At 44.4% G+C, this 25,136-nt stretch overlaps 2 protein-coding genes across 7 annotated transcripts in view; both read left to right on the plus strand.

Moving 5' to 3' along the window:
* LOC144604083 (E3 ubiquitin-protein ligase HECW1-like) overlaps window positions 1-3,591 on the plus strand; it is a 316,240-nt gene extending 312,649 nt beyond the window's left edge. For all 6 annotated transcript variants that reach the window (XM_078418197.1, XM_078418215.1, XM_078418186.1 and 3 more), the window contains one exon: window positions 2,913-3,591. In XM_078418197.1, coding sequence (XP_078274323.1) covers window positions 2,913-3,024 — 112 coding nt within the window. In that variant the 3' untranslated portion in view covers window positions 3,025-3,591. The remainder of the gene's footprint in view (window positions 1-2,912) is intronic.
* A 4,763-nt stretch (window positions 3,592-8,354) lies between these two features.
* The window catches only part of stk17a (serine/threonine kinase 17a), a 64,250-nt gene continuing 47,468 nt past the window's right edge, over window positions 8,355-25,136 (plus strand). The window contains exon 1 of the mRNA XM_078418238.1: window positions 8,355-8,822. Within this exon, the coding sequence (XP_078274364.1) occupies window positions 8,722-8,822 (101 nt within the window). The 5' untranslated portion in view covers window positions 8,355-8,721. The remainder of the gene's footprint in view (window positions 8,823-25,136) is intronic.

Below are 25,136 nucleotides of genomic sequence, written 5' to 3' on the forward strand. Positions count from 1 at the left end.
GTGCAGATCTTTTATCCCTGCAGTGGGATTTGAAAACTGATGTCTGACTCAGATGCAAGAATATTACCGCCTGAGCCATAACTGGCAATGTCATGAGGCACTGAGTGGCTAAACGGGGACCGTTATGCCTGGGCTCTGTTAGTTGAATGCTGAGGTCGTAGTCAGATGAAGGTCTCATTTGTCAGCTTGGTCTGCAGCTGTTAGTTAATGGAGCTACTGTTTTGGGAATGGCAGCCCCCTGAGTATTTCATGGATGTCATGAAGTATCTGTAGACAGTGAGGCATGAGTTTCTATAAGCATTTGATTAAAGGTTACCTGCAGTGACTGTTTAGCATACCCTTCTTCCCAAAGCTACATAATGCGCGGAAACCAAAGTGGAAACTCAGTGGCTAGTCTGCAAAAGTAAACTTAATAAGGAATGTTAAACAAAACTAAAAGATTCTAACACAAAAACAGGGTCTTTGACCCCACCAGGCTTTTTGTGGCAAGTCTAATCACAACGTGAGCCAATAGTTCCATTTTTTGGTGTATCAACATTTTAAAACTTTCCTTCAGGATTTTGTTATTCTCTTCAGGCCTTTGGTGATGGTACCCACTGCCAGAAGGTGCTCATTTCTTTGTAGATTATCTTTTTTGTCATCACCCACAAGATGAAATGTGAAGAAAATGCCTCTCACTAAAATATCAATTTTCTGTCATATTGGAATGTGACTGGGCAAAGATACAAGTCGATTCTCAGTGAAAGAGAAAGATAATCCCTGTTATATGTGAATTTAGCAATAGGCACAAGGTAGACATCAAATACTGGAGTAACACGGTGGGATAGTTAATAGGCATCTCTGTCTCATTTTTCTCCTGGTATTTCTTCGGGCAGATTCCTGGAGAAAAATTATCGCCTTTGTCTTCCACAGTAAATCAGCTTTGCACCCTTTCTGGTTTACGTCACTTCAATGTTAGCTGAGAAGTCTGCCATGCTTCTGTTTCCTCAGACACACTCACAAACACACACACACATATTCAGGTTTGCCTTCACCCCTACAACAAACGTCAACCAGTTCTACCTTTCTATTGATTGTCTCAATGCTTCCATTGTTCTTTGTTCTGTGACTGCTTGCCCGATATTTAGTCTCAGATTAATCTCATTTCCCACAATTATACACTGAACAACAAAAGACATTGCCATCAGTCCTCATCATAAATCTGCTGATGTGCCATTGATTACAATCAATGAAATTGAATTTTTGAAGCAGAGTGCAATGTGCATACATTGCTGCTTCGTGCATTCAGGACACGAGCCAAGGACAAATGTTCCAACCCTGCTTGAGATAGCTTATATGAAACAAAGTTTACTTGGATGGTACCCAGAAAGTATGGATTGGAACCTCCAGCAAGAAGTAAAGCTTAAAGGTGTGGGAAAAAAACAAGTGTAGAACAATAACAGCAAATGATTGAAGCCATAAACAAGGACAAAAACTGTGATCATTTTCAAAACATTGTATTCACCAATAACGCCAAAGTGCCATAATTGCGTTGGGGTGAAAAACTTAGGGAACTGTATTTCACAAAAAAGCTCAAAGATCCATAGGCTGAAATTCTGGAGTCATGACACTAAGATTGTGTCTGAGTGTGCCCTCTTTGTCAGACCTTGCTGAAAATGTTTGAATCAACGGGAGGCTAGATGGTTTATAAGGAACAAATTGATGTCAGTGTAGGAAGGAACTGCAGATGCTGGTTTAAACCAAAGATAGGCACACATTGCTGGAGTAAATCAGCAGGACAGGCAGCATCTCTGGACAGAAGGAATGGGTGACTTTTCGGGTCTGAAAGAGGGTCTTGACCCGAAATGTCACCCATTCCTTCTCTCCAGAGAAGCTGCCTGTCCTGCTGAGTTACTCCAGCATTTTAGGTCTATCTTCAAATTGACGTCAGTCAAGATTGGTCATCTGTAATGCCTATCTGCCGTATATGGTTGTAAAGTCACTCCACAAGCAATAGATGTAGTCAAATATTCTTCCTGAAACTACACCCCTAAACCCTGGCATAGTAGAGAACATTTTAAAATATTCCTCACTTCGACTATAGCATCCATCCCGACATTACATGCCTTACATTTCTTTGTAGGGGCCACAGTTTAAGAATAAGGGGTAGGCCATTTAGAACGGAGATGAGGAAGAACTTTTTCAGTCAGAGAGTGGTGAAGGTGTGGAATTCTCTGCCTCAGAAGGCAGTGGAGGCCAGTTCGTTGGATGCTTTCAAGAGAGAGCTGGATAGAGCTCTTAAGGATAGCGGAGTGAGGGGGTATGGGGAGAAGGCAGGAACGGGGTACTGATTGAGAGTGATCAGCCATGATCGCATTGAATGGCAGTGCTGGCTCGAAGGGCTGAATGGCCTACTCCTGCACCTATTGTCTATTGTCTATTGTCTTACAAACTGTGGACAGGGTCTTTGTTCTTCTGTCCTGGGTTTCCTCAGCTAAGTGACACAACACATCTAATCACATCACAGAATAAAAGGATGTATCTTTAGAAAGATGATGAGGAGGAATTTCTTTAGTGAGATGGTAGTGAATCTGTGGAATTCATTGCCACAGACGGCTGTGAAGGCCAAGTCAATGGAGATTTTTAAGGTGGAGATTGACAGATTCTTGATTAGTAAAGGGTCAGGGTTATGGTGACAAGGCAGGAGATTGGGGTTGAGAGAGAAAGATAGATCAGCCATAATTGAATGGCAGAGTAGCCGTGATACCTAATTCTGCACCTAGAACTTATGAACACGTAGTTCAGTACCTGGCAATGATATCACAACACAACTGGGAGAAACAGGACCCGGCTTCCATTGTCCCTGGAACTTACTGCTAGCAGAAAAGTAAGATTATGTTAGTATTGTTAATTTTTCTTCTGTGCTTTTGCAGGGCACACACATGTTTCAACCGCTTGGATCTCCCTCCTTACCCATCATATTCTATGCTGTATGAAAAGCTGCTCACAGCTGTGGAAGAAACCAGCACCTTTGGTCTTGAGTAACAGAAGTGCTCACTTCTCATGACGGGTCGCACTACTGCAGTGAACAAGAGCATCTTTGTTTTACAACATGAGAAGCACAACATGAGCATGTGCGAAGAAGATGCCTCAAATGTACAGTATTACGGACATCTCTTGATCTCTGAACTGATCAAGAAAGGAACAAGACATTGATGTTGAACCATTGTAACTACTTTCCTGCTTGGATTCATTTTTTGTTAATTTTTGTAAATAAACATTTCTCCTAAACAAATGGACTATAGACAATCTCATGCAATTAAAGCCATTTTTTTTTTCTTGGAAGGGCCACTTATGTTAAAGGCAACTAATATAACCTCATCAACACATCTTCACAAATTGACGTGTAAGAATCATTGATTGTAATCACATTCAATTGCAAATTCACAGAGGATCAATCTTTGATTTGTGGAATATTTTAAGGAACTTCACTGTCAGACAAGTACATATTAATTAGCTGATTGGCTGGTTTGAAAGTCACATGATACTCAGGCTGCACTTCCTGTACAATCATGCTGCTGTATAAGAATGTCAATAAAACTAATTTGTTATGCCACAATATTTATGGTCTTCTTGTTATGCAGTTCCTCCATAAATTGTCCTAATCGTAGCCTGAAAGACGGCAGTTGTCAATGTTAGATATCGACATGCAAGGGTGATTAAGGACCATTGCACATTTAACTTGAAAATTGTTGTTTTAGAACTAGAGTTATGCTGTAATGTTTCTGAAAAATGATGTGTGTTTTTATAAATTAGCTGCAGTAGGAAGGCCACATGTTTAATATTGTTATTGCACCAAGATAAACGGTCCTGTTTTCTGATGAAGAGAATTAGAGATGCTGTGAGGGAAAAATAATCTCCTAGAGGGTAATTTGTTTGTGGAACACATTACCTGAGTATGTGGTGAAGATAGGTACTCCCACAACATTAATAAAGTATCTGGGTGAGCACTTTAATTGCCAGGGCATAGAATGCACCAGATCAAGTGCTGGTAAATGGGATTAATGTGGATGACCACCCAATGATCGGCATGGACATGGTGTTCCCTCGGGCCTGTCTCTCTGTTATATGACTTTGTTTCAACGTGCAGTGGTCTATCCTAAGCTTTGATGGTACTCATTTCCTGGCATAAATGTTATCAGTTCAGAGCAAGGATGTGCTCTGGAACGTCAGATGTGGAAGGGGACCTGATAGAAGTATTTAAAATTTTTGAGTGCATAGATCAGGTAGACAGTCAGAACTTTTTCCCCAGGATAGAAAAATCAACTACCAGATGGCAGAGCTTTAAGGTGAAAGGGCAATGTTTAAAGGAGATGTGTGGGGCAATATCTGTACACAAATGTGCCTGGAATGCTTTGCAGGGGATGGTGGCTGAGCCGAAAAGATAGTGGCATTTAAGAGATTTTTAGACAGGCATATAGATGTGCAGGGGATGGAAGGATATAGATTATGTGCAGGCAGATAAGATTTGGTCTTGGCATCATGTTTGACGTAGGCATTGTGGGCTGAAGGGCCTGCTCCTGTGCCGTACCATTCTATCTAATATTTTCTTGTTCTTTCTTCCAACAATTCATTCTGAAACAAATAGTTTAAACCAGGATCTGAAGAATCAATTTATTATTTTTATACAGGAACACAGAGAATTAAGAAAATAGGAAAAGCTATTAATAGTGATATCTAAAATTGATCAGATTTTTTTAGATCACCTCAATCTTGATATTCTTATTTTTTTAATCTTTCCACACTGTACATTTTTTTGTAAATTTAAGAATTTATTTTCTGCAGATGAGATCAGAAAAAAGAACATAAGAATGAGTGATGTGTCAATGTTCTTCTATGAAGTTATGATATCCAAATTTAATGATTTACATAATACAGGAAAGTATCTTTCTTATGTTTCAAACAAGTCGTCTTCAGTAATTACAAAACCAAACAAAATGCATTCAATTGCATTCTGCCCATTACAAAAAAAAAATCAACTGGTTGCAAAGGTCAATAAATGATAGTTGAGTCATAGCGTGATACAGTGTGGAAACAGGCCCTTCGGCCCAACTTGCCCACACCGGCCAACATGTCCCAGCTACACTAGTCCCACCTGCCTGCGTTCTTGGTCCATATCCCTCCAAATCTGTCCTATCCGTGTATCTGTCTAACTTGTTTCTTAAACTTTGGAATAGACCCAGCCTCAACTGCCTCCTCTGGCAGGTTGTTCCATACACCCACCACACTTTGTGTGAAAAAGTTACCCATCAGATTCCTGTTAAATCTTTTCCCCTTCATTAAACCTATGTTCTCTGATCCTCGATTCACCTACTCTGGGTAAGAGACTCTGTACATCTACCTGATCTATTCCTCTCATGATTTTATACGTGACTATACAGTCTAGCAAAGTGCATTGTCGTGTTGGTAAACACCACGTTCTTAATCTAGAGTCACCTCAGCAAAAAAAATTGATTTGCCAAGGCTTCCATTGTGATCCCTATCAAGGCTATTATGTTATTAGTCAGCACATGCCAGTTACAAGCACACATTCATAACTTCAATAGCACTGCATTCATAAATCCTTTACTTCAAAGAATTTAATACAATTATACAAACATAATTTGTCTTTTACAAATTCATGATGGCTCTAATTTATTGTACCATACTTTTCCAAGAACCAGCTAATTTTAAGCCAATTATTGTCTCCAAATGTTTCTCCACCAGTAATATTAGACTGACAGACTTAGTGGGGTTATTTTCCTTTTTGCTCATCGACTGCAAACAGGCTGTTATCCCAATCTTTTTTATTGAGAAAATAATCCCAGCCTATTCAGGTTATTTTAATATTTTTACATTTAAAAAACATTTGAACAAGTACATGGATATGATAGGTTTGGAGGGATATGCACAAACGCAGGCAGGTGAGAAAAGTGTACTGGAAATGTGTAGGAAGAAACTGCAGATGCTGATTTACATCGAAGATAGCAGAAAATGCTGGAGTAATTCAGCGTGTCAGGCAGCATTTCTGGAGAAACAAATCGGTGATGTTTCGGGTTGAGACCCTTTTGGGTGTGAAGAAGGGTCTCGACCCGAAACGCCACCGATTTCTTTTCTACAGAGATGCTGCCTAACCCGCTGAATTACTCCAGCATTTTGTGTCTATCTTCGATGAGAATAGTATAGCTTTGGCATGTTGGTCGGCGTGGACAAGATGGCCAATGGGCCTGTTTCCACGCTGCATGACTCTATGATTCTAAGTATAAACTAATAGTTCTGAAATCAACTTTGTAAGAGTTTTGCCAACTCTAGAGAAGAGAGCATAAAGAATTTAGGGTGATGTTTCAGTTATAGTACTGAGGCTGTGTTGCAGTGTTGTAGGAGACATTTCTCACGCCTTTTAAACCCCTTAATGACTTGTCCTGTTTTCTTTACAGATCTGTGAACAAACACTGAGAGGAATGCAAAAGATCCTGCGGTGCTACCTTGGAGAAAAAACTCAACTGTCTCTTCTGTTTACTAACTTCTTCCTGCCCTTCAATCCACAGATACAAAACAGAACTGGTCTTTAGTACATTAGAATTAGATGATGAGACAAAACATACAACTTCAAAGCAGACCATTCAACCCCATTGGGTCTATGCCAGTCAAAAAATAACTCTCCACTCTAATCTCACCATCCAATGATTGGTTCAAAGCAAGAACACATCCAAGTACATGTATAAACATGACAATTTCTGCCTCTAGATATCATGTCCTTGCAACAATTGCAGGTGTCTTGCACTCTCATTTCTGTTCATTCATTAATAATATCAGCTGTTCACACTTATCTCCCTCTCACTGTCATGCCTCCTCACTTGCTTTCTCCCTTGCGCTGGGATGTGTGTGTGGGGGATGATTCCTGACTGAAACTTCTATCTCCATTCCCCCCACAGATGCTGCTTGGCCCACAAAGTTCTCCAGCCTTTTTGTTTTTGGCTCAAAATTCCAGCACCTGCAATTTCCAGTGTATTTGGGGCTCAATCTTTTGGTTTACCCCTGCATTTTGGGGGGAAAAGCTCAATGTCAGCAGCTTTCATCTGGGCCTAATGATTTATCTATTTTCAAGAAAGATAAATCTCTTAACACATCTCTTTTTACTGGTGTATATTTTTAGTGACGGTACACGCCGGTACGTCGTACAGGGACCTGTAAAAAGTTAAACATCATTGTTTCGTTTTCTAGCCACATGTTTATTAATCGATTGCACCGGCTCCTTCTTATGTACGAAAAAAAAACCTGTTTTAGCATGTGTATCTCAGCTAATGTTTCATACTGAACTACAATGTCAGTATCATCCTCGTCCTTGTGAAGGCAATTGCAAAATACTAATTAGACATCTTCGTCTGTGAACGTAATATTTAAGGCCCTATTGTATCCTTTTTTAGTGAGAACGGACTGCATTATTTAGATGTTGCATTGTAACAATGTCTCCATTAGCAAACAAAATTGGCTGAAACACATTTCGAATGCTGAACTGTGAAAGTCTCTACAGAAATACGTTTTCTCTGCAATTGTTGTCTCCCTGTCCTATTTTCATGTCTCCTCCTTCATGCATGCCCGTATATTTTTTTATTGGTGTAATAGAATTATTTCCAAAAAGCTGGTAGAAATTATAAAAGGGTAAAATTAAACCGCATGAATTAGTGGTCTTCATGCGAAAGGCTCCCGCATTGCCTCTTTAATAGCGTTGTGTCATTGCCGTTTTAAGTGGCAGCATTGGGCCGCGTTGTCTCTAGGGCGACGGTAGCTGGGGGAGGGTTTGTACTGGGGCTGCAGGGGAGAGCCGGCGGTGGAGGAGGCAGAGGGGTGTATGTGTGTCTGTGGGCAGAGCGGTGCATGTGAGTGTGTGTGCTGCTGCGGAGAGACGGTGGAGTGCTGTTCGTGTCTGTGCTACTGGGGAGAGTGGGCAGTACAGGAGGCAGAGCACTACTTGTGTCTGTGTAGAGGCAGTGCAGAGCGCTACTTGTGTCTGTGCTGAGGGGAGCCGGCAGTGGAGCGGAGGCAGTGCAGAGCGCTACTTGTGTCTGTGTTGAGGAGAGCTGGCAGTGGAGGGGAGGCAGTGGAGGGGAGGGAGTGGAGGCAGTGGAGTGTGTTACTTGTGTCTGTGCTGAGGAGAGCTGGCAGTGGAGGGGAGGCAGTGGAGTGGAGGCAGTGCCGTGTGTTACTTGTGTCTGTGCTTAGGCTAAGGGGAGCCGGCAGTGGAGGGGAGGCAGTGCAGAGCGCTACTTGTGTCTGCTGAGGGGAGCCGGCAGTGGAGGGGAGGCAGTGGAGGGGAGGCAGTGGAGGGGAGGCAGTGGAGGGGAGGCAGTGCAGTGTATTACTTGTGTCTGTGCTGAGGAGAGCTGGCAGTGGAGGGGAGGCAGTGGAGTGGAGGCAGTGGAGTGTGTTACTTGTGTCTGTGCTGAGGAGAGCTGGCAGTGGAGGGGAGGCAGTGGAGTGGAGGCAGTGGAGTGTGTTACTTGTGTCTGTGCTGAGGAGAGCTGACAGTGGAGGGGAGGCAGTGGAGTGGAGGCAGTGGAGTGGAGTGGAGGCAGTGCAGTGTGTTACTTGTGTCTGTGCTTAGGCTAAGGGGAGCCGGCAGTGGAGGGGAGGCAGTGCAGAGCGCTACTTGTGTCCGCCGTCTCTCGACTCGCTCACCTTGGCTCGGTCACCGCAGCCACCATGACCCAGCCACGGAGTGGGCTGGTGTCTGACATCCAGACCAGAATCTGCCACGACAGCTTCAGCAACTACTACGCGCTGGTGGGCAAAGTGCTCGGCAGGTAAGCGGGAGTGAGGGAGGCTCAGACACGGGGAGGGAGGAGAGACCGCGTGTGGAGGCTTCAGAGAGAGACACGACCAGTCATGATCACAGTGAACGGGCCAAATGGCCTCCTCCTGCACCTATTGTCTATGTTTCTATCTTTTAAAAAGTGCAAGTTGTTGTCCAGAGAGTGACCGAGCAAGGACGTGCGTTGTGAAGAAGGGTCTCGAACCGAAACGTCACCTATTTCTTTTCTCCAGAGGTGCTGCCTGACCCGCTGAGTTACTCCAGCTTTTTGTGTCTATCCAAATTGACATTCAAATCAATGCATGGTGTCCTTTCACTGTCTCGGAGCTAGTTACCCCACAGCCACATATGATATAATAAGGGGTTGTTTTTTTCAGATGGGCGGAGGAAGAGGTTCAGTTGCATCCTTTGAAAGTTGACAGTCTTTAATAATGAGCAATACAGCTGAAGGCTAGGGAGCTAGCTGGGCTGGTTAACATTTATCCTTCTAATGTTTGAGGAAGTTGGTGAGAAAGAATGTGTCTGGAGCAGATACTCAACGTATTCTGGAGACCTGTTGCGATTTTAGGAGTCACTGCCTTTCATTGCATATGGACCAGAATCCGGAGTATCATTATTCTATTGCCTTTAGGTTTTGGAAGACGATATATTGAGGGCATTGGTATTCTATTATAAAAACGTTGTGAGATTGTCTTTGTATTTCTTTAAAATATTTAGAGAGCTGTACTTTATTTCAAATGTAACCCGATTCATTAGAAATGCTAAAGGAGACAAGTGTTGCTGGCTGCAGTAATGTTTCACAAGGTTTATGAAAAATTCTGTGTTTGTAAATTGCAGTGAATTCTGTGATGAGATTTCCTTGCCAAGTTCTATTTTATTTCAGATTGGTTCATTGTGAAATAATTACGTTCAGGGAATGATCTGGCAATCCTATTGCACAATGGAGGCTTTAAAAGTACATTTTGGGATTAGCTACTTTCATCTATATATAAACGTTGCTTGTTAAATGGAAAATGGAATTGTACAAGTTGATACATTCTGGTACATGAGGTGCAGTGTTTCATAAGTACATAGCTCCTAAAATAAACTACTCGTCAAATTAAATCCAGATGGAATAAGGGAAAATTACCAAAAGTCTGATATTTTTATCTCATGGTTGTAAATATATAATTATTCTGAAACTGCTGTATTCATCTTTTTAAAATGGAGTAAATCTGATGCCTACTATTCACTAATTTTGTTTTGTCATCTGAAATATTGTTGCCATCAACTTCCCTTTCAAAGAGCTCAAAGGTTAATCCGTTCAAATTAACTGTTTTTTACAAAAGGCTTTAATAAAATTATTGAGTAATTATTTTTATTTAAATTGGCAATTATCCAAAACAATATTTATGTGGAATGGGAAGTCTGAAGGACTTCATTATTTGTTAAACGTGTGCCAATAAGTTTATATTATGATTGTGATATGATTCTAAAAGTGCATTTTTGCATTTTGACATTAGTGTAAAATGAGCCTCTTGAGACTGGTTATTGTTAAATATTTTTTTATGACTGGTAACATCTTTGCTCAATTGCACAGGATAAATTTAATAGAAATCCTCACCCTGGGGGGGCATCCTCTTCCAAGTGTAACTCTAGGTTTATGTGTATTTACATTGTATTTTGGATAATTGGTGTACAGTGAGTCCACTTGGGGCAGCAAAGTCACTGTTTCGGATTCCAACCAGGCATTAATTACTATTCAACCATGTTTTGCCATGGTACAGCATTTTAACTGCAGATTGCCTGTTAAAACGAATTATAAAGATTTGTGAGGACAAAATGTATGTGGTATATTAGTCATTCTCATTTTTTGAATATTTTGGAGATCTATTCAAGAATCTGATAACAGCAGGGAAGAAGCTGTTCCTGAATTTGGTGGTACATGTTTTCAATCTTTTGTATCTTGTGCCTGATGGGAGAAGGGAGAAATGGGATTGACAGGGGTGTGAGTGGTCTTTGATTATGTTGCCTGCTTTCCTGAGGCAGGGAGTAGTGTAGATGGAGTCGATTGTTGGAGGTGGGAGAGGCTGGTTTGTGTGTTGGACTGGGCTGCATCCACAATTCTCTAAAATTTCTTGCAGTTTTGGGCAGAGAAAGTTTCCAAACCAGGTTGTAAAGATTTCTATAGTGCAAGTGCAGAAATTGATGGGAGCCATTGGAGACATGCTGAATTACCACAGATTTCTGCAGAAGTAGAGGTTTAGGGCGGCATGGTAGCACAGCGGTAGAGTTGCTGCCTTATAGTACCAGAGACCCAGGGTCGATCCTGATTATGGATGCTGTCTGTACGGAGTGTGTTCTTTCTCCCCATGACCGTGTGGATTTCTCCGGGTCCCCCAGTTTCCTCCCACACTCCAAAGACGTACATGTCTGTTGGTTGGAACTGCAGGTGCTGGTTTAATCCGAAGATAGACACAAAATGCTGGAGTAACTCAGCAGGACAGGCAGCATCTGTGGTGAGGAGGAATGGGTGATGTTTTGGGCCAAGATCTGAAGAAGGATCTCAACCCGAAACATCACCCATCCCTTCTCTCCAGAGGTGTTGCCTGTCCCGCTGAGTTACTCCAGCATTTGTGTCTATCCCAGGTTTGTAGGTTAATTGGCTTCTGTAAAAATTGTAAATTGTCCCTAGTGTGTAGGATAGTGCTGATATTCGGGATTATTGGTCGGCGTGGACTCGGTGATACGAAGGGCCTGTTTCCAGGCTGTATCTCTAAACTGAACAAAAAATAAATGTTGGTGTCCTTTCTTGGCCATAGCATCAATATAGTTGGTCAACAACAAATGTGTTGGTGATATTCACTCTCACCTCCAGGACATGAATATATATATCTATCTCGGCACATGATAGTGCAACAATTTTAGGCCCACCCTACTCACCATTCCCCCGCGGTCTGAATAAATCAAGTTTTGTTACTTTTAAAAACAATTAACTTAGTAAACTTTAATAAATGCGCTCCCCCCCACCGGAAGGACCGCCGCCCGTCCCCGAGTGTCCCGCACCTGACTCTCCCGTGGTGCAGCGCGGCGGCAGAGGGTCAAACAAGATGGCCGAATGGGGCTGAGGTGAGTGGATCCCTCTCCCCTTCCCTGTCCCCGCCCACGGCCCCAGGGCACAGTCCCTGGCTGGCAATAGCTCCAAGGGTTGTCAGTTGTGGGAGGGTTGCCGGGCCCGCAGGAGAAGTTTGCACCCAATGGGGGTTGCCACGCCTGCACGAGCACCCACAGGAGAAATTGAGACCCACGCTCGTCTTATGTAGAACTAAAATGAAGTGGGATGTCATAGAAACATAGAAACATAGAAAATAGGTGCAGGAGTAGGCCATTCGGCCCTTCGAGCCTGCACCGCCATTCAATATGATCATGGCTGATCATCCAGCTCAGTAGCCTGTACCTGCCTTCTCTCCATACCCCCTGATCCCTTTAGCAAAAAGGGCCACATCTAACTCCCTCTTAAATATAGCCAATGAACTGGCCTCAGCTACCTTCTGTGGCAGAGAATTCCACAGACTCACCACTCTCTGTGTGAAGAAATGTTTTCTCATCTCGGTCCTAAAAGACTTCCCCCTTATCCTTAAGCTGTGACCCCTGGTTCTGGACTCCCCCAACATCGGGAACAATCTTCCCGCATCTAGCCTCTCCAACCCCTTAAGAATTTTATATGTTTCTATAAGATCCCCCCTCAGTCTTCTAAATTCCAGCGAGTACAAGCCCAGTCTATCCAGTCTTTCCTCGTATGCAAGTCCTGCCATCCCAGGGATCAATCTGGGATGTCTTAACTAATACTATTAAAGGATGGTGAATCTTTTGTAGTTTAGAGTATGTATGTTTAGAGTTTGTATTCTCACGTAAAATACGTACTTTAATGTACTGATGTGAAGAAACTCAAACCGCAAAGTTTATCTGTCTCTGGAAGTTTCCATTAGCATTGTTTTGCAGCCTAAAAAAACAATTGGTCACTAGACAGTCCTAAAGGAAATGGTGACCTTACAGGAACAATTTTTGGCTTGAGCCATATTATGCTTACTGTGCCGATTTTGTTTGAAAAGCTCCAGCAAATTACTTTCATATGTAAGAAAAAAACCTACAAACTTAGTTTAGGCAGATTATTTTTGCCTTCTCTGTAATCTTTACAGCAGCGCTGGTGTTACTTGAGTTGAACTTGCATATTCACTAGCTGTTGGTGGATATCCATCGTTCCATCTCCGTGAAGTTGACTCATCCTGATTATCATTGGGAATATTACATTTTGTTGTTTCTTGTACAATTGTGGTGTGCACCTCGGGGGCATCTTTTGTAGTGCAGACTTCACTATTCTGCAATGAATTATGCCCACGAAGCACGTGACCCATGAGGACATTTCAGAATTCCTCACCAATCTTCACCAGATAATTCCTAACATCCAATACACTTATCTCCAATCTGCATGGTAGTCTTAGTTTTAATCATGCAGATTGAAATATTTCCTTTTTGAATTGCCTTTCCTCCACATTACATAAGACACAGAAGCTAAGCGCTTCTCTTGATTGCAGCCCTTGGGGCTAATCAGTGCCTGATCTTCATGTTTAAAAATGCTGCAAGTTAAGTTTTAACACATGGTTGGTGTCATAATGCACCAAAAGTAACACTGTGATGTGGCTGTATTTGCTAGAGTATGGGCCTTTCTCAGATTTCCACTTATCCCACCATTATGGTTTGTCTGTTCTTAATTAACGGTGGAATCATTAGATGGCTAGAATTGTTGCAAAGTTACAAAACTGACGTAGGAGTGGATCATTACCTCAATTCCCTTGGAGCTCGGGCACATTTTGCAGTGTTCTGTCTGCGATGCTCGGTCTAAACCTTTTCTTTAACTGACTCTGGACTTGTGGACCTAATGTGGAGTTGTCTGCTTTTCTTGAAAATTCAAGGGACTACAGCAGCTGGAATCTTGCATTGACCACAGTGCTGGAGTCACTCTGTTACCTGACTCACTGAGTTTTTTTTGTGTTCATTGCCCTTCTTGAGCTTAGCATTACATTGGTGAGGTCTTCTGAACAATTCATTAAATGTTTACTTCCCCCCCCCCCCCCCCCCCCAGGAGGCAGAGATCAGCCATGATTGAATGGTGGAGTGGGCTCGATGGGCCGAATGGCCTAATTCTACTCCTATAACTTGTGAACGTGAACTCCCTGCTCTCAACTGCCACACAAGGGAAGATGACCTCCACCTTAAAAGGCAGCAGAGTTTCCCACCAGACCCGATTCTTCATCCACTTGCATTTCGCATCGAGCTTCTGTCGCTCTTGGCATTGGTCCACGTTCACACAACCACTTTGTGCAGTCTGGAATGCCTTCAGTGTTATTTTTAAGAGGCCATTTCAGTTGAAGTAGCTATCAGTTCTGCCACATTTGAAAGGTAGGGATTAGGTTTGGTTTATTACTGTCGCATGTACCTAGGTAGTGAAAACCTTTGTTTTGCATGCTATCCAATTAAATCAGATAATACTATACATATACAATGAAGCCAAATTCAAGTAGAATAGTCAGAGAAATGGTGGTTAATTTGCGGCTATAAATTGCCCCCTCCCCAAGTGAAGGTGAGTGTCTCAAGAATCAAAGGGAATTGATGACCATGTGAGAGGGAGAATAGGTCGCAGGGGTACAACTAAACTAGAAGAGGAATGGGACTGATGGGATTGCACTGTTGAGACCTGGTTGGAATAGAAGTGATGGGTGGAATGGCCTCTCTTCAGTGCTGTAACAAGCAAGCAATAGAGTACTCACCTTTGTGAGGGAACAAGCTCAAAAGTGTAATTAATTCAAAGGTTCTTCATAGATTGCTTCTTAAACTTTCTATAAACATTGGAGTCGTCTAAAGAGCAGTTAGTGATGTAACACGATCCTTGGAGGGGGACAATCTTCAAGCAACAATTATTTTGCATTGCTGCCTAATACTGCATGCAGTACCTCCTTTCTTCTCCTATCTCCTGGTCTGCATAGGAATGAAGATAGCTTCTCGGAGAGCTACTTGTGGCTGTTTATGTCTGTTTTATTTACTGTGGCTTGTTGTTGCAGGGATGTAGATATATGTCCCCTGACTCATGTTCTGAGTTTGTCCTGAACCTGTTCAATTGTGGTATAAAACCTGTCACTGTGCGGAACAACCCAGTGTTCTTTTAAAAGTTCATTTGATGCTTGGTTGCCTCAGTCCCCAGCCTTGATTATGTTGCTGACACCTTCACTTGCAAATCTTTGACAGTTACCTGAGAGAAATCTGCAAGTGTTTGTATCAAGACGTACTTCCCCTCCGCTCGCAGGCTGTTCAAAAGGTTCATTGCTGAGCCCCTTGGTTTGTCGGGGCCTGCTGGAATAGAGATTTTGGTCACATTTTTGTCCGTGGGTTAATTTGTGTTAATACAGGTTTTGGCTACAGGGGTTGCGAGCTTTAGCAAGCTTCTGCTATTTCTCATCCAGGTGCAAGAGCTCTGACCACAAATGTACATGAGAACAGACCTGTGCAATCCCTCATTTGCAAGGCACTGGGAGACTTGTCTCTTGTTCCAGATTTTGGAGTCCAGCGGATGTGAGAACACTGCTGGGAGAAGCTCCAGCTGTATACATTGCTTGCATGTCCTCGGTCTCCTTTGCCCTATCTTGGTGCATGCCACCAAATTGCATTCATTGAGCAGAACGCCCAGGCTGCGAGGCTTTGTTAATCTGATTTTAATTCTATCCTTCATTTCACTGCGAGTTGAATAAGCAGTGGCGATGACTTTCAACTTTAGTACCGCAAAACCTCCCAGGAATGTGATCAAACAAAAAAGGTGCCAAGATAGTTATCAGATTTTGACAACAACAGCAATCATTTAATACCTGCGTATTATATATATAATTTAATACCTGCTGCTGCTTTGCTGCCAAGCCACAAATAACAATGTGGAAGATTGCATAAATTTGGTCAAAGAAAGATTTTGATGGCACAAAATACTTCAGGAGGTAATTCCAAAGATTATTTTTGTTTTGATCCGTATCTTGTCTTGAAATGAAAGTGATTGATACTGCTAAGGCTGTATTAGGCAGCAGTCATCATTCATTAGCCTCTCTCCCAAACATTTTGATATCAATGTACTGAACCATACCGTGTGCTGTGATAATCCCTTCGTCTCAGTTTGAAGCTTGTGCGTTCAAGATTTTGAGCAGAGATAGATCGATTCTTGATTAGTACCAGAGATTGATGGATTCTTGATTAGTACAGGTGTCAGAGGTTATGGGGAGAAGGCAGGAGAATGAGTTTAGGAGGGCGAGATAGATCAGCCCTGATTGAATGGTGGAGTAGACTTGATGGGCTGAAAGGCCTAATTCTACTATTCCTTGTGACCTTATGATCCAGGCTGTCATTTTAATGAAGTGCTTGGGGGGGGGGGGCTGTATTGCTTATTTTAGATGAAACTTTTAAATTAAGATACTCTATTTACCTATTGTGGTCTGTTGGGTGAGTGATAATTGCCACGGTGTTATTGTGAACAAGAGCTGAGAGATTTCTTGGTGTTCCAGCCAGCAATCTTCCTTCTGCCAAAAGCAGACAAATTAATTGTATTTCATCATTGGCTTTGACAGATTACTAGGCGCTAGATGTGTTTGCCCAAGCAAGTAACTGCACCTAAAATATTTTTGGCAGATTTTTGGTAACAATGTTGCCAACTACAGGTAGTCCATTCCCCCCCACCCCATGTATCAGTAAAACCTTCCTAATTTATGTATCTGGATTGGTGCCACTTCAAGCAGTTTTACTCCTGATGGTTGTAATGAGCTGCAGCAAGCTTCTTTGGGTTCTGACATACGACTGACAAGATGTTTCTTTATTCATTTTCTGCCCCCTGTGGCTGTTCAAATCATACACCGTGCATTTGTACACAGTGTTTGGTTGATTGCATCTACTGAAATACAATTCTGAAGCCAGATATATGAAATTCTAGTTACTCATGGAACTGCAGATGCTTGAATCTTGAGCAAAACGCAGTTCTGGAGTTGTGGGTCAGGCAGTTTCTGAGGAGGTAATGGATGGATGTTGTTTGGTTTCGGGTTGGGGGGCCCTTCGTCAGATTGACCCAAAATGTTGTATATCCATTCGTTGAGTTCCTCTGACATTTTGTGTTTTCTTATGAAATTTTAGTTCTTGTTGAGACTTGGTTGACGTATTAATTTCTGCCCAGTGGTTACTGAGTAACTGAGATATTTACTTCAATTGATGCCTGTTGCAGGGAATTCATTCATAGAATGGCAAAGGCTGCATTTGTTATCAGTGCCTAATTGCCAATGAGAAGGGGTTGGTGAACTGGGTCTCATTAGTGAAGACACACTCGTTTTGGAACTGGACTGCAGGTTCCAGGGTTTTGAATTGTAGATGATGAATGAATTGTGATTATTATTTAAAAGCCAGAATGGTGAATTACTTGAATGTTTTGATGTTACTGTAATGCTGTTGCCTTTGACTCTTTTTGATGTGTGTGTGGGGGTTTGGGGGGAGATGAAATTGAGATTATGTTTAGCGCTGCTGTCAAACCAGCCTTATTGCGTTGATGCATTGTGTTTTATATTTCACTCAGCTGTGATATGCTGGTCCTGAAGTCAACAAATGTCTAGATAGCTAATGGGGTGCTATTCAAGTGATGCTGAAGCTACAAAAATTGCAAATGGAGAGTATTCCATCATGTCTCTAATTGCTCTACTTGGCTGTGTTCTGTATCTTATTCAATGCAGTCACTGCTGCTCTTTCCCCATTATATTGTGTGTATTCTTGTATAATATGGCGAGTCCGGAAACTTGTTCTTTGTTGAAGAAGTTTATTGCGACAGCAATATTCGATTACAAAGGTTTCTCAACAAGATAACGGACAACCATCAAAACAGTCTTCTTCGAAGACGTCTCCGAACTAACTCTTTTCGGACGCCAAAAGCGCACATGACAACGCTGTCCAATCAGCGATGTCGCTCTCTGGACCAATCCCTACGGTCGCGCCCACACGTGACCTTGCTGGCCAATCTGAGGGTTCGACGACCAGGACCACTCTCTATGGTCGCTACATGACCCCCCCCCAGAACCCGAGGTACGGAACCTAGCAGGGAGCCGGATTTCGCGACCAGAACGAGTAAGGAGAGGGGCAGCCTGAACCACAGGAGCCGGGGATTCCGGACTTGGTGGAACAGCCGGAGCAGGGGTTCCTGGACTGATCGGAACTGCCGGAGGCCGGCCTCTCCTAGGTGGTTGGCCGACCAGGACTGGTTGGTTCGGATCCAAGTGCGCAGGTTTAAGCCTGGACACCGAGACGAGCTCACTCCTGCCGCCCACGTCTAAGGTGAAGGTAACCGTCCCCTTACGCAAAACCCGGAACGGCCCTTCATAGACCCTCTGCAACGGGGCACGATGGGAATCCTTTCGCAAAAATACAAACTCACAGTCCTTCAGGGAAGGCGGTTCGTGTACCATGGGACACCCATGACGTGAAGTCGGAACTGGGGCCAGGGAACCCACCCGTGCCCGGAGCGATGCTAAGACTGATGGGACTGGAGGCAGCTGATCGGAGGGGTCCGGAAGCAAATCCCCGGGTACTCTAAGTGGCGAGCCATATACTAGCTCCGCGGACGAAGCACCGAGATCTTGCTTAGGAGCAGTCCGGATGCCCAGAAGGACCCAGGGGAGTTGGTCTACCCAGTCCGGGCCTTCAAGCCTCGCACTGAGGGCCGCCTTGAGTTGACGGTGGAACCTCTCTACAAGCCCATTTGCCTGGGGGTGGTATGCTGTAGTGTGTTGTAACTGGGAACCGTACAGCTCTGCTAGCGTGGCCCAGAGGGACGAAGTGAACTGCGGCCCCCTGTCGGTGGTAATAACCGCCGGAACCCCGAAACGTGCTACCCAATGGAGGGCCAAAGTCCTGGCACAAGAGGCTGCCGAGATATCGGACAATGGAAAAGCCTCTGGCCACCGGGTGAACCGATCCACCACCGTGAGGAGATGGGTGTAGCCCCGGGAGGAAGGCAAGGGCCCGACTAAATCCACGTGAATGTGGAAAAAACGGACCGCTGGGACCTCAAACTCCTGTACGGGGGGCTAGACATGGCGCTGGACTTTAGCGGTCTGGCAGGGTACGCAGGAACGGGCCCAACCAGCTACCTGTTTACGCAGGCCATGCCAGACAAACCGAGCGGCTACTAACGCAGAGGTGGAGCGGATGGACGGGTGCGCCAGCCCGTGAATGGCATCGAAAACCCGGCGCTGAAGGGAGGGCGGTACTACCGGCCTGGGACGGGGAAGGGAAACATCACACCAGACTTTTGTGCCTTCCGACCAGCATGCTACCTGAGCCAACTTCAACCCCGAAGTGGTGGACTGGTATGCCGAGGCGGTATCCGCCAGAAGCTGTGCCTCCGCAAGCTCCTGGGGATCCACCTCGCAGTCCACCGCCGAAATGGGGGAACAAGCAGGCCTAGACAGGGCGTCAGCAACGGCATTAAGCTTACCCGCGACATGACGGACATCGGTGGTAAATTCGGAGATGGCAGTCAGGTGCCGCTGCTGGCGGGCCGACCATGGGTCAGACAATTTGAAAAATGCAAAAGTTAACGGTTTATGGTCCGTAAAGGCCACAAATGGGCGGCCTTCAAGGAAATACCTGAAATGACGAACCGCTAAATAGAGGGCCAGAAGCTCTCGGTCAAATGCGCTATACTTCAGCTCAGCCGAACTCAGTTGCCGGCTGAAAAACGCCAAGGGCTGCCAAAGGCCACCGACCTGCTGCTCCAAAACCCCACCCACCGCCACGTCAGACGCATCAACCGTCAGGGCCGTGGGGGCGGAGGGGCTCGGGTGGACCAACATGGTGGCGTCTGCTAATGCTGCCTTAGCTGCTGTAAAAGCCGACTCAGCGGCCGGGGACCATATCAACTCTACCGGTTTACCCGCAAGGCACTCGAAGAGCGGGCGCATGACCCGCGCAGCTGCCGGAACGAACCTATGGTAGAAGTTAACCATACCTACGAACTCCTGCAGCCCTTTCACTGTGGTGGGCCTGGGAAATGCCCGGATAGCCTCCACCTTCTCGGGCAAAGGGGTGGCGCCGGCAGGGGTGATTCTGTGCCCTAAAAAATCGAGAGAAGGGAGGCCGAATTGACACTTGGAGGGTTGGATAATGAGCCCGTGGTCTTGGAGCCGCTGGAATACAGTCCGCAAGTGGACCTGGTGTTCCTGCACTGAGGGGCTGGTGACCAGGATGTCGTCTAAATAAATAAACACAAAGGGTAAACCCCGACCCACCCGGTCCATCAGTCGCTGGAAAGCCTGTGCCGCGTTCTTTAAACCGAAAGGCATGCGCAACCATTCGAACAACCCGAACGGAGTGATCGTGGCAGTTTTTGGTATGTCCTCCGGCCGCACAGGAATCTGGTGGTATCCTCGTACCAAGTCGATCTTGGAGAACACCACCGCCCCTTCCAGCCCAGATGAAAAGTCCTGCAGGTGCGGTATGGGGTAGCGATCAGCCGTGGTGACAGCATTGAGACGCCGATAATCGCCACATGGTCTCCACCCCCCAGATGCCTTGGAGACCATATGCAACGGCGAGGCCCACGGGCTGTCGGACTGACGGACAATGCCCATTTCCTCCATCTTCCTAAATTCCGCCCGCGCCACCACCAGTTTGTCGGGCGGTAGTCTCCTGGCCCGAGCGAAAACGGGAGGGCCCTCGGTGCGAATGTGGTGGACCACGCCATGCTTGGCCGAAGGGGCGTCAAAACGCTGGATGAGCAGCTCTGGAAACTCCGCCAGGACCTCAGCATACGAGTCAGGAGCCGCGACGACGGCCTGGACAGTAGGGCTGGGTGGGGAGGCGATTGTCGGAGCGACGGGCTCCTCGCTGGCGGAGGGTCGGAGGTCGTTACCGCGGACATCAGTGACCAGTGAAAAGGCCCAGAGAAAATCTGCGCCTAGGATTGCTTGTCTGACGTCTGCTATAATGAATGGCCATTCGTACGTGCGGAGGCCTAACACAAGGGACATCTTCCGCGTACCGAACGTGCGGATGGGGCTGCCATTAACCGCGATGAGGGTAGGACCTGTCTTACCCGATCTGGTCTCAAGGTCGGTCGGCGGCACTATACTGACAATGGCTCCCGTGTCCACCAAAAATTCTGTGTCCGTGAATCGATCTCGGACGTAGAGGCGTCGGTTCTGGCCAATCGCAACTGCCCCTATGTACGATCGGCCGAGGCATTTCCCGCGAAAGTACAAGGTGAGCGGCAGTTGCGGGATTCTCCACCCCATCGTAGATGATAATAGCACCAGCCGCGCTTGTGCGGATCTTTTTGGCGGGCTTTTGGAGGACTGGCGGGAGACGCGGCGCCATCTTGATGTCGCTGTGGTGTGGTCACTGATGTCGAGACCTTGTTGATCGAACCGCTTCCTTTCGATTTGGCCGCCATGAGCGCATCAGCTTTTTCTGCATATGCCTCGGGGTCCTTAAAAGAACAATCCGTGAGCAGAAGTCTGACATCTTCGGGAAGCTTCTCTCGGAATGCCTGCTCGAACATGAGGCAATCCGTATGTTCACCGGCTAGCATCATCATCTCGGCCATGAGAACGGACGGCAGCCGATCTCCGAGATCCGGTAGGTGCAGAAGTTTTTTAGCGCGGTCATGCCTATGGAACCCGAAAGTTCGTAGTAACAGTGCCTTCATGGCCTCGTACTTGCTTTCCGCAGGAGGATTGACGATGAACCGCATCACGCGTATGGTCGTCTCCGGCGATAGAGCGCTGACAAGGTAGTAATATTTCGTCGCGTCTGTCGATATGTTTCTTAAATGAAACTGGGCTTCGGTGTGGACAAACCAAGATTGTGGTTGATGTGTCCAAAACGACGGAAGGTGAACGCTTACTGCGCTTAACTCCGGTGTGCCAGGCGCAGCAGTCAACAACGGGGCGTCGCGTTCGCTCATGGTCGGTGATCACCCAGATCACGTCGGGGTCACCAATATGGCGAGTCCGGAAACTTGTTCTTTGTTGAAGAAGTTTATTGCGACAGCAATATTCGATTACAAAGGTTTCTCAACAAGATAACGGACAACCATCAAAACTCACAGTCTTCTTCGAAGACGTCTCCGAACTAACTCTTTTCGGGCGCCAAAAGCGCACATGACAACGCTGTCCAATCAGCGATGTCGCTCTCTGGACCAATCCCTATGGTCGCGCCCACACGTGACCTTGCTGGCCAATCTGAGGGTTCGACGACCAGGACCACTCTCTATGGTCGCTACAATAACATCAATAATTTCTGTCAGCATTCAGGATGCCAGGATATTGTAATCAATGTTGACACTGGATTCAACCATTGTGTTTTTGTCAGTGATTTTGTATAATATGTGGTTCACTACCCCAGGCCTGTGGGTAGGGGATGGGGATCCATTTTTTAAATAGGATGAATATAATTGCTCTAAGCATTTACTCGAATGCCACATTTGTCAGTCATTTTTGCTTTGCAGCACAATGCTTCAGTTGACGTTTTTAGGGCAGTCTTTTTTTTAAGAACAGACACAGTTTCTCTAACATTTTCATAAATGAACCACTCCATCCTGGTAAATGTCCCCTGCACCCTCTTCAAAGTTAATATATCCATCCTATACCTTGGCGACCAGAACTGCAATCAGCACTGAAGCTAAGGTTTCTGAGAACATAACCTTTCCATCTCCTTACTGGGGGCCAAACTAATGAAGGCCAGTGTTGCATATGACTTCATACCCATTTTGTCTGCCTGCATTGGATCTGTGAACTTGTATTCTGATGTCCTTTTGTTCCTCAGTACACCCAAAGACCCTACCATTTGTTGTCTACGTCGGAGTCTCGTTTGTGCCCCAAAAATGCATCGCTGCACATTTGTCTTGAATGAACTCAATTTCCATTTTTACCCATTTTAAAAAAAATTAACATTTCTCTGCATCCTAAGACTGCTTTCTATACTAAGAAAACAACTCGGCCAATCTTATTGTCATCTATGATCATGCTGATCTTGGTTTCACATCCACATTCAAGACTTTCATGTGTATTATATACAAGGATCCCAGTTCCAATCCTTGTGAGACGCCACTAACCGCTAGCATCAAATTGCAAAAAACAACTCTCTACCTTCGCCATCTATCTCCTATTACCACGCTAATTTTGGATCCAATTTGCCAATCTGTATGGAGTTTGTACATTCTCCCTGTGACCCCATGGATTTTCTCTGGGTGTTTGGGTTTCCTCCCACACTCCAAAGATGTATCTGTTTGTAGGTCAATTGGCTTTGGTTGCGTTATAAATTGTCCCTCGTGTGTAGGATAGTGCTATTGCGTGGGGTTATTGCTAGACAGCATGGACTCGGTGAGTTGGAGGGCCTGTTTCTGTGCTGCGTCTTTAAAGTCTATGAAAATCACATCTACTGCCCTGCCCATGTTGATACACTTTGTAAACTCTCCAAAGAATTCAATGAAATAAGTCAGACAAAGCCCTTGACAAAGCTCTGTCTTTGAGTTGTCCCTGTCTTTCCAAGTGATCATTAATTCTCTCCCTCAGAATTTGTTATTGATATCTTCCTTGGCACTGATGTCAAGATCTGAATGTTAGATGTTAGATTTGAAGCTGTTGATCAGTATGAATGGAATAAACTAATGATCGAAATAATTGGTGACTGAGTGTCTTGCCAAGCTGTTTTAGTCTATTTACAGACCTGGCACCTATCTTGTTGTGTGGTAAATTGCCCAGTTATGCCCTGTTCATATAAAGCAGGACAAATCCAAACTTGCTAATTGTTGCCAAATTAGTTTACTCTGGTCAGCTAATTGATGGAAGCTGTCTGACACAGTGCTATTGAGTGGACCTTAATCACCAATGACCTTCTTGCTATTTAACAGAACCACTGAACTAGACGTTATCAGAGTCCTGGTCCAAATTTTAAACCTAAATGACTGCCCATGAATATTTTGGTAGCATTTAACCAGTGTGGCAGTAAAATAAGTTCTATGGTCTAGAGACATGAGACATCCTGAGACATGCCAAAGTGGCCGGAGATTATTAATTTTTCTCTTTTGATCTTCTGCTTTGCATGAAAGCATCTGTGTGCATTTCACCACAAATACCTGGGTGCAGGTTGGGACTTTAACAGGAGTTAGATACTCTATCTCGTCACCCCTTAATACCATACTGCTGAGCAACTGTGCCCTCCAAATATGACTTAATTTGTCAAATTAAGGTGTGATAAACTTCAACTGAACCAAATGGAATAGGTGACATAATATTTAATAGCTTTCAAAGATAAACTTACCCTATATTGATTTTCTGCTCGGTTTTATTAATGTGCACAGATATTAATTATTAGTGGCAAAGTCTTAAAGATATTGCTTTTTTATTGTTGGGAGACGTGTATTATTGGTAGTATAATTGGATTGTTGATAGATTTTGTTTCTTTGGGCCTGGGAGGTAAGCATGGTGTTGAAAAAGTAAATGATACAAATACTAATGTTCTTATGATTTTGAACATTTTAATATTCTACATTTTAACCTTAAAGCATGTAATATAATGTATAAAATCTTAAAACGGACAATGAAAGCTATTCTCATTTATTTTAGAATTTATTTATTGACCTGCTTTTAGACAGAAGCCCATTAAATGGCTTATCCTGCTGCATCAAGACACAGCCAAAGGAATTATTGGAGGCTATTGTTTGTCAGCATCTATTAAATCTCTGCATTTCTCAAAAAGAAATCAGACGGGTCTCGACCCAAAACGTCACCCATTTCTTCTCTCCAGAGATGCTGCCTGATCCGCTGAGTTACTCCAGCATTTTGTGATACCTTTCTCAAAAAGAAGATAGACACAAGGAACTGCAGATACTGGATTCTTAAACAATATACAAAGTGCCGGATTAACTCAGTGGGCCAGGCAACATTTGTAGAGGATATGGATGGGTGTGTTTTGGGTCGGGTCTGAAGAAGGGTCCTGACCTGAAATGTTGCCTATCCATGCCCTCCACATGTGTTGCCTAACCCACTGATATGCATTTTTAATCTTTGTCCTCTGTCTTCTATTCCTTTGCTCAGGTACAGAAAAAAATCTCCTGCATTTGTTTTCATTTTAACAATTTGTATTGTGTTTCTATTCTCAATTTTATTTGTTTATCTTCATAACTTATTCCACACCTTGTAAATCTCTTCCCTTAAACTTTTCAATCTTTTGCAATACATTGCGGAAGGTTGCCCTGTAA

The sequence above is a fragment of the Rhinoraja longicauda genome, chromosome 2 (assembly GCF_053455715.1).
Source record: "Rhinoraja longicauda isolate Sanriku21f chromosome 2, sRhiLon1.1, whole genome shotgun sequence".
NCBI lineage: Eukaryota > Metazoa > Chordata > Chondrichthyes > Rajiformes > Arhynchobatidae > Rhinoraja > Rhinoraja longicauda.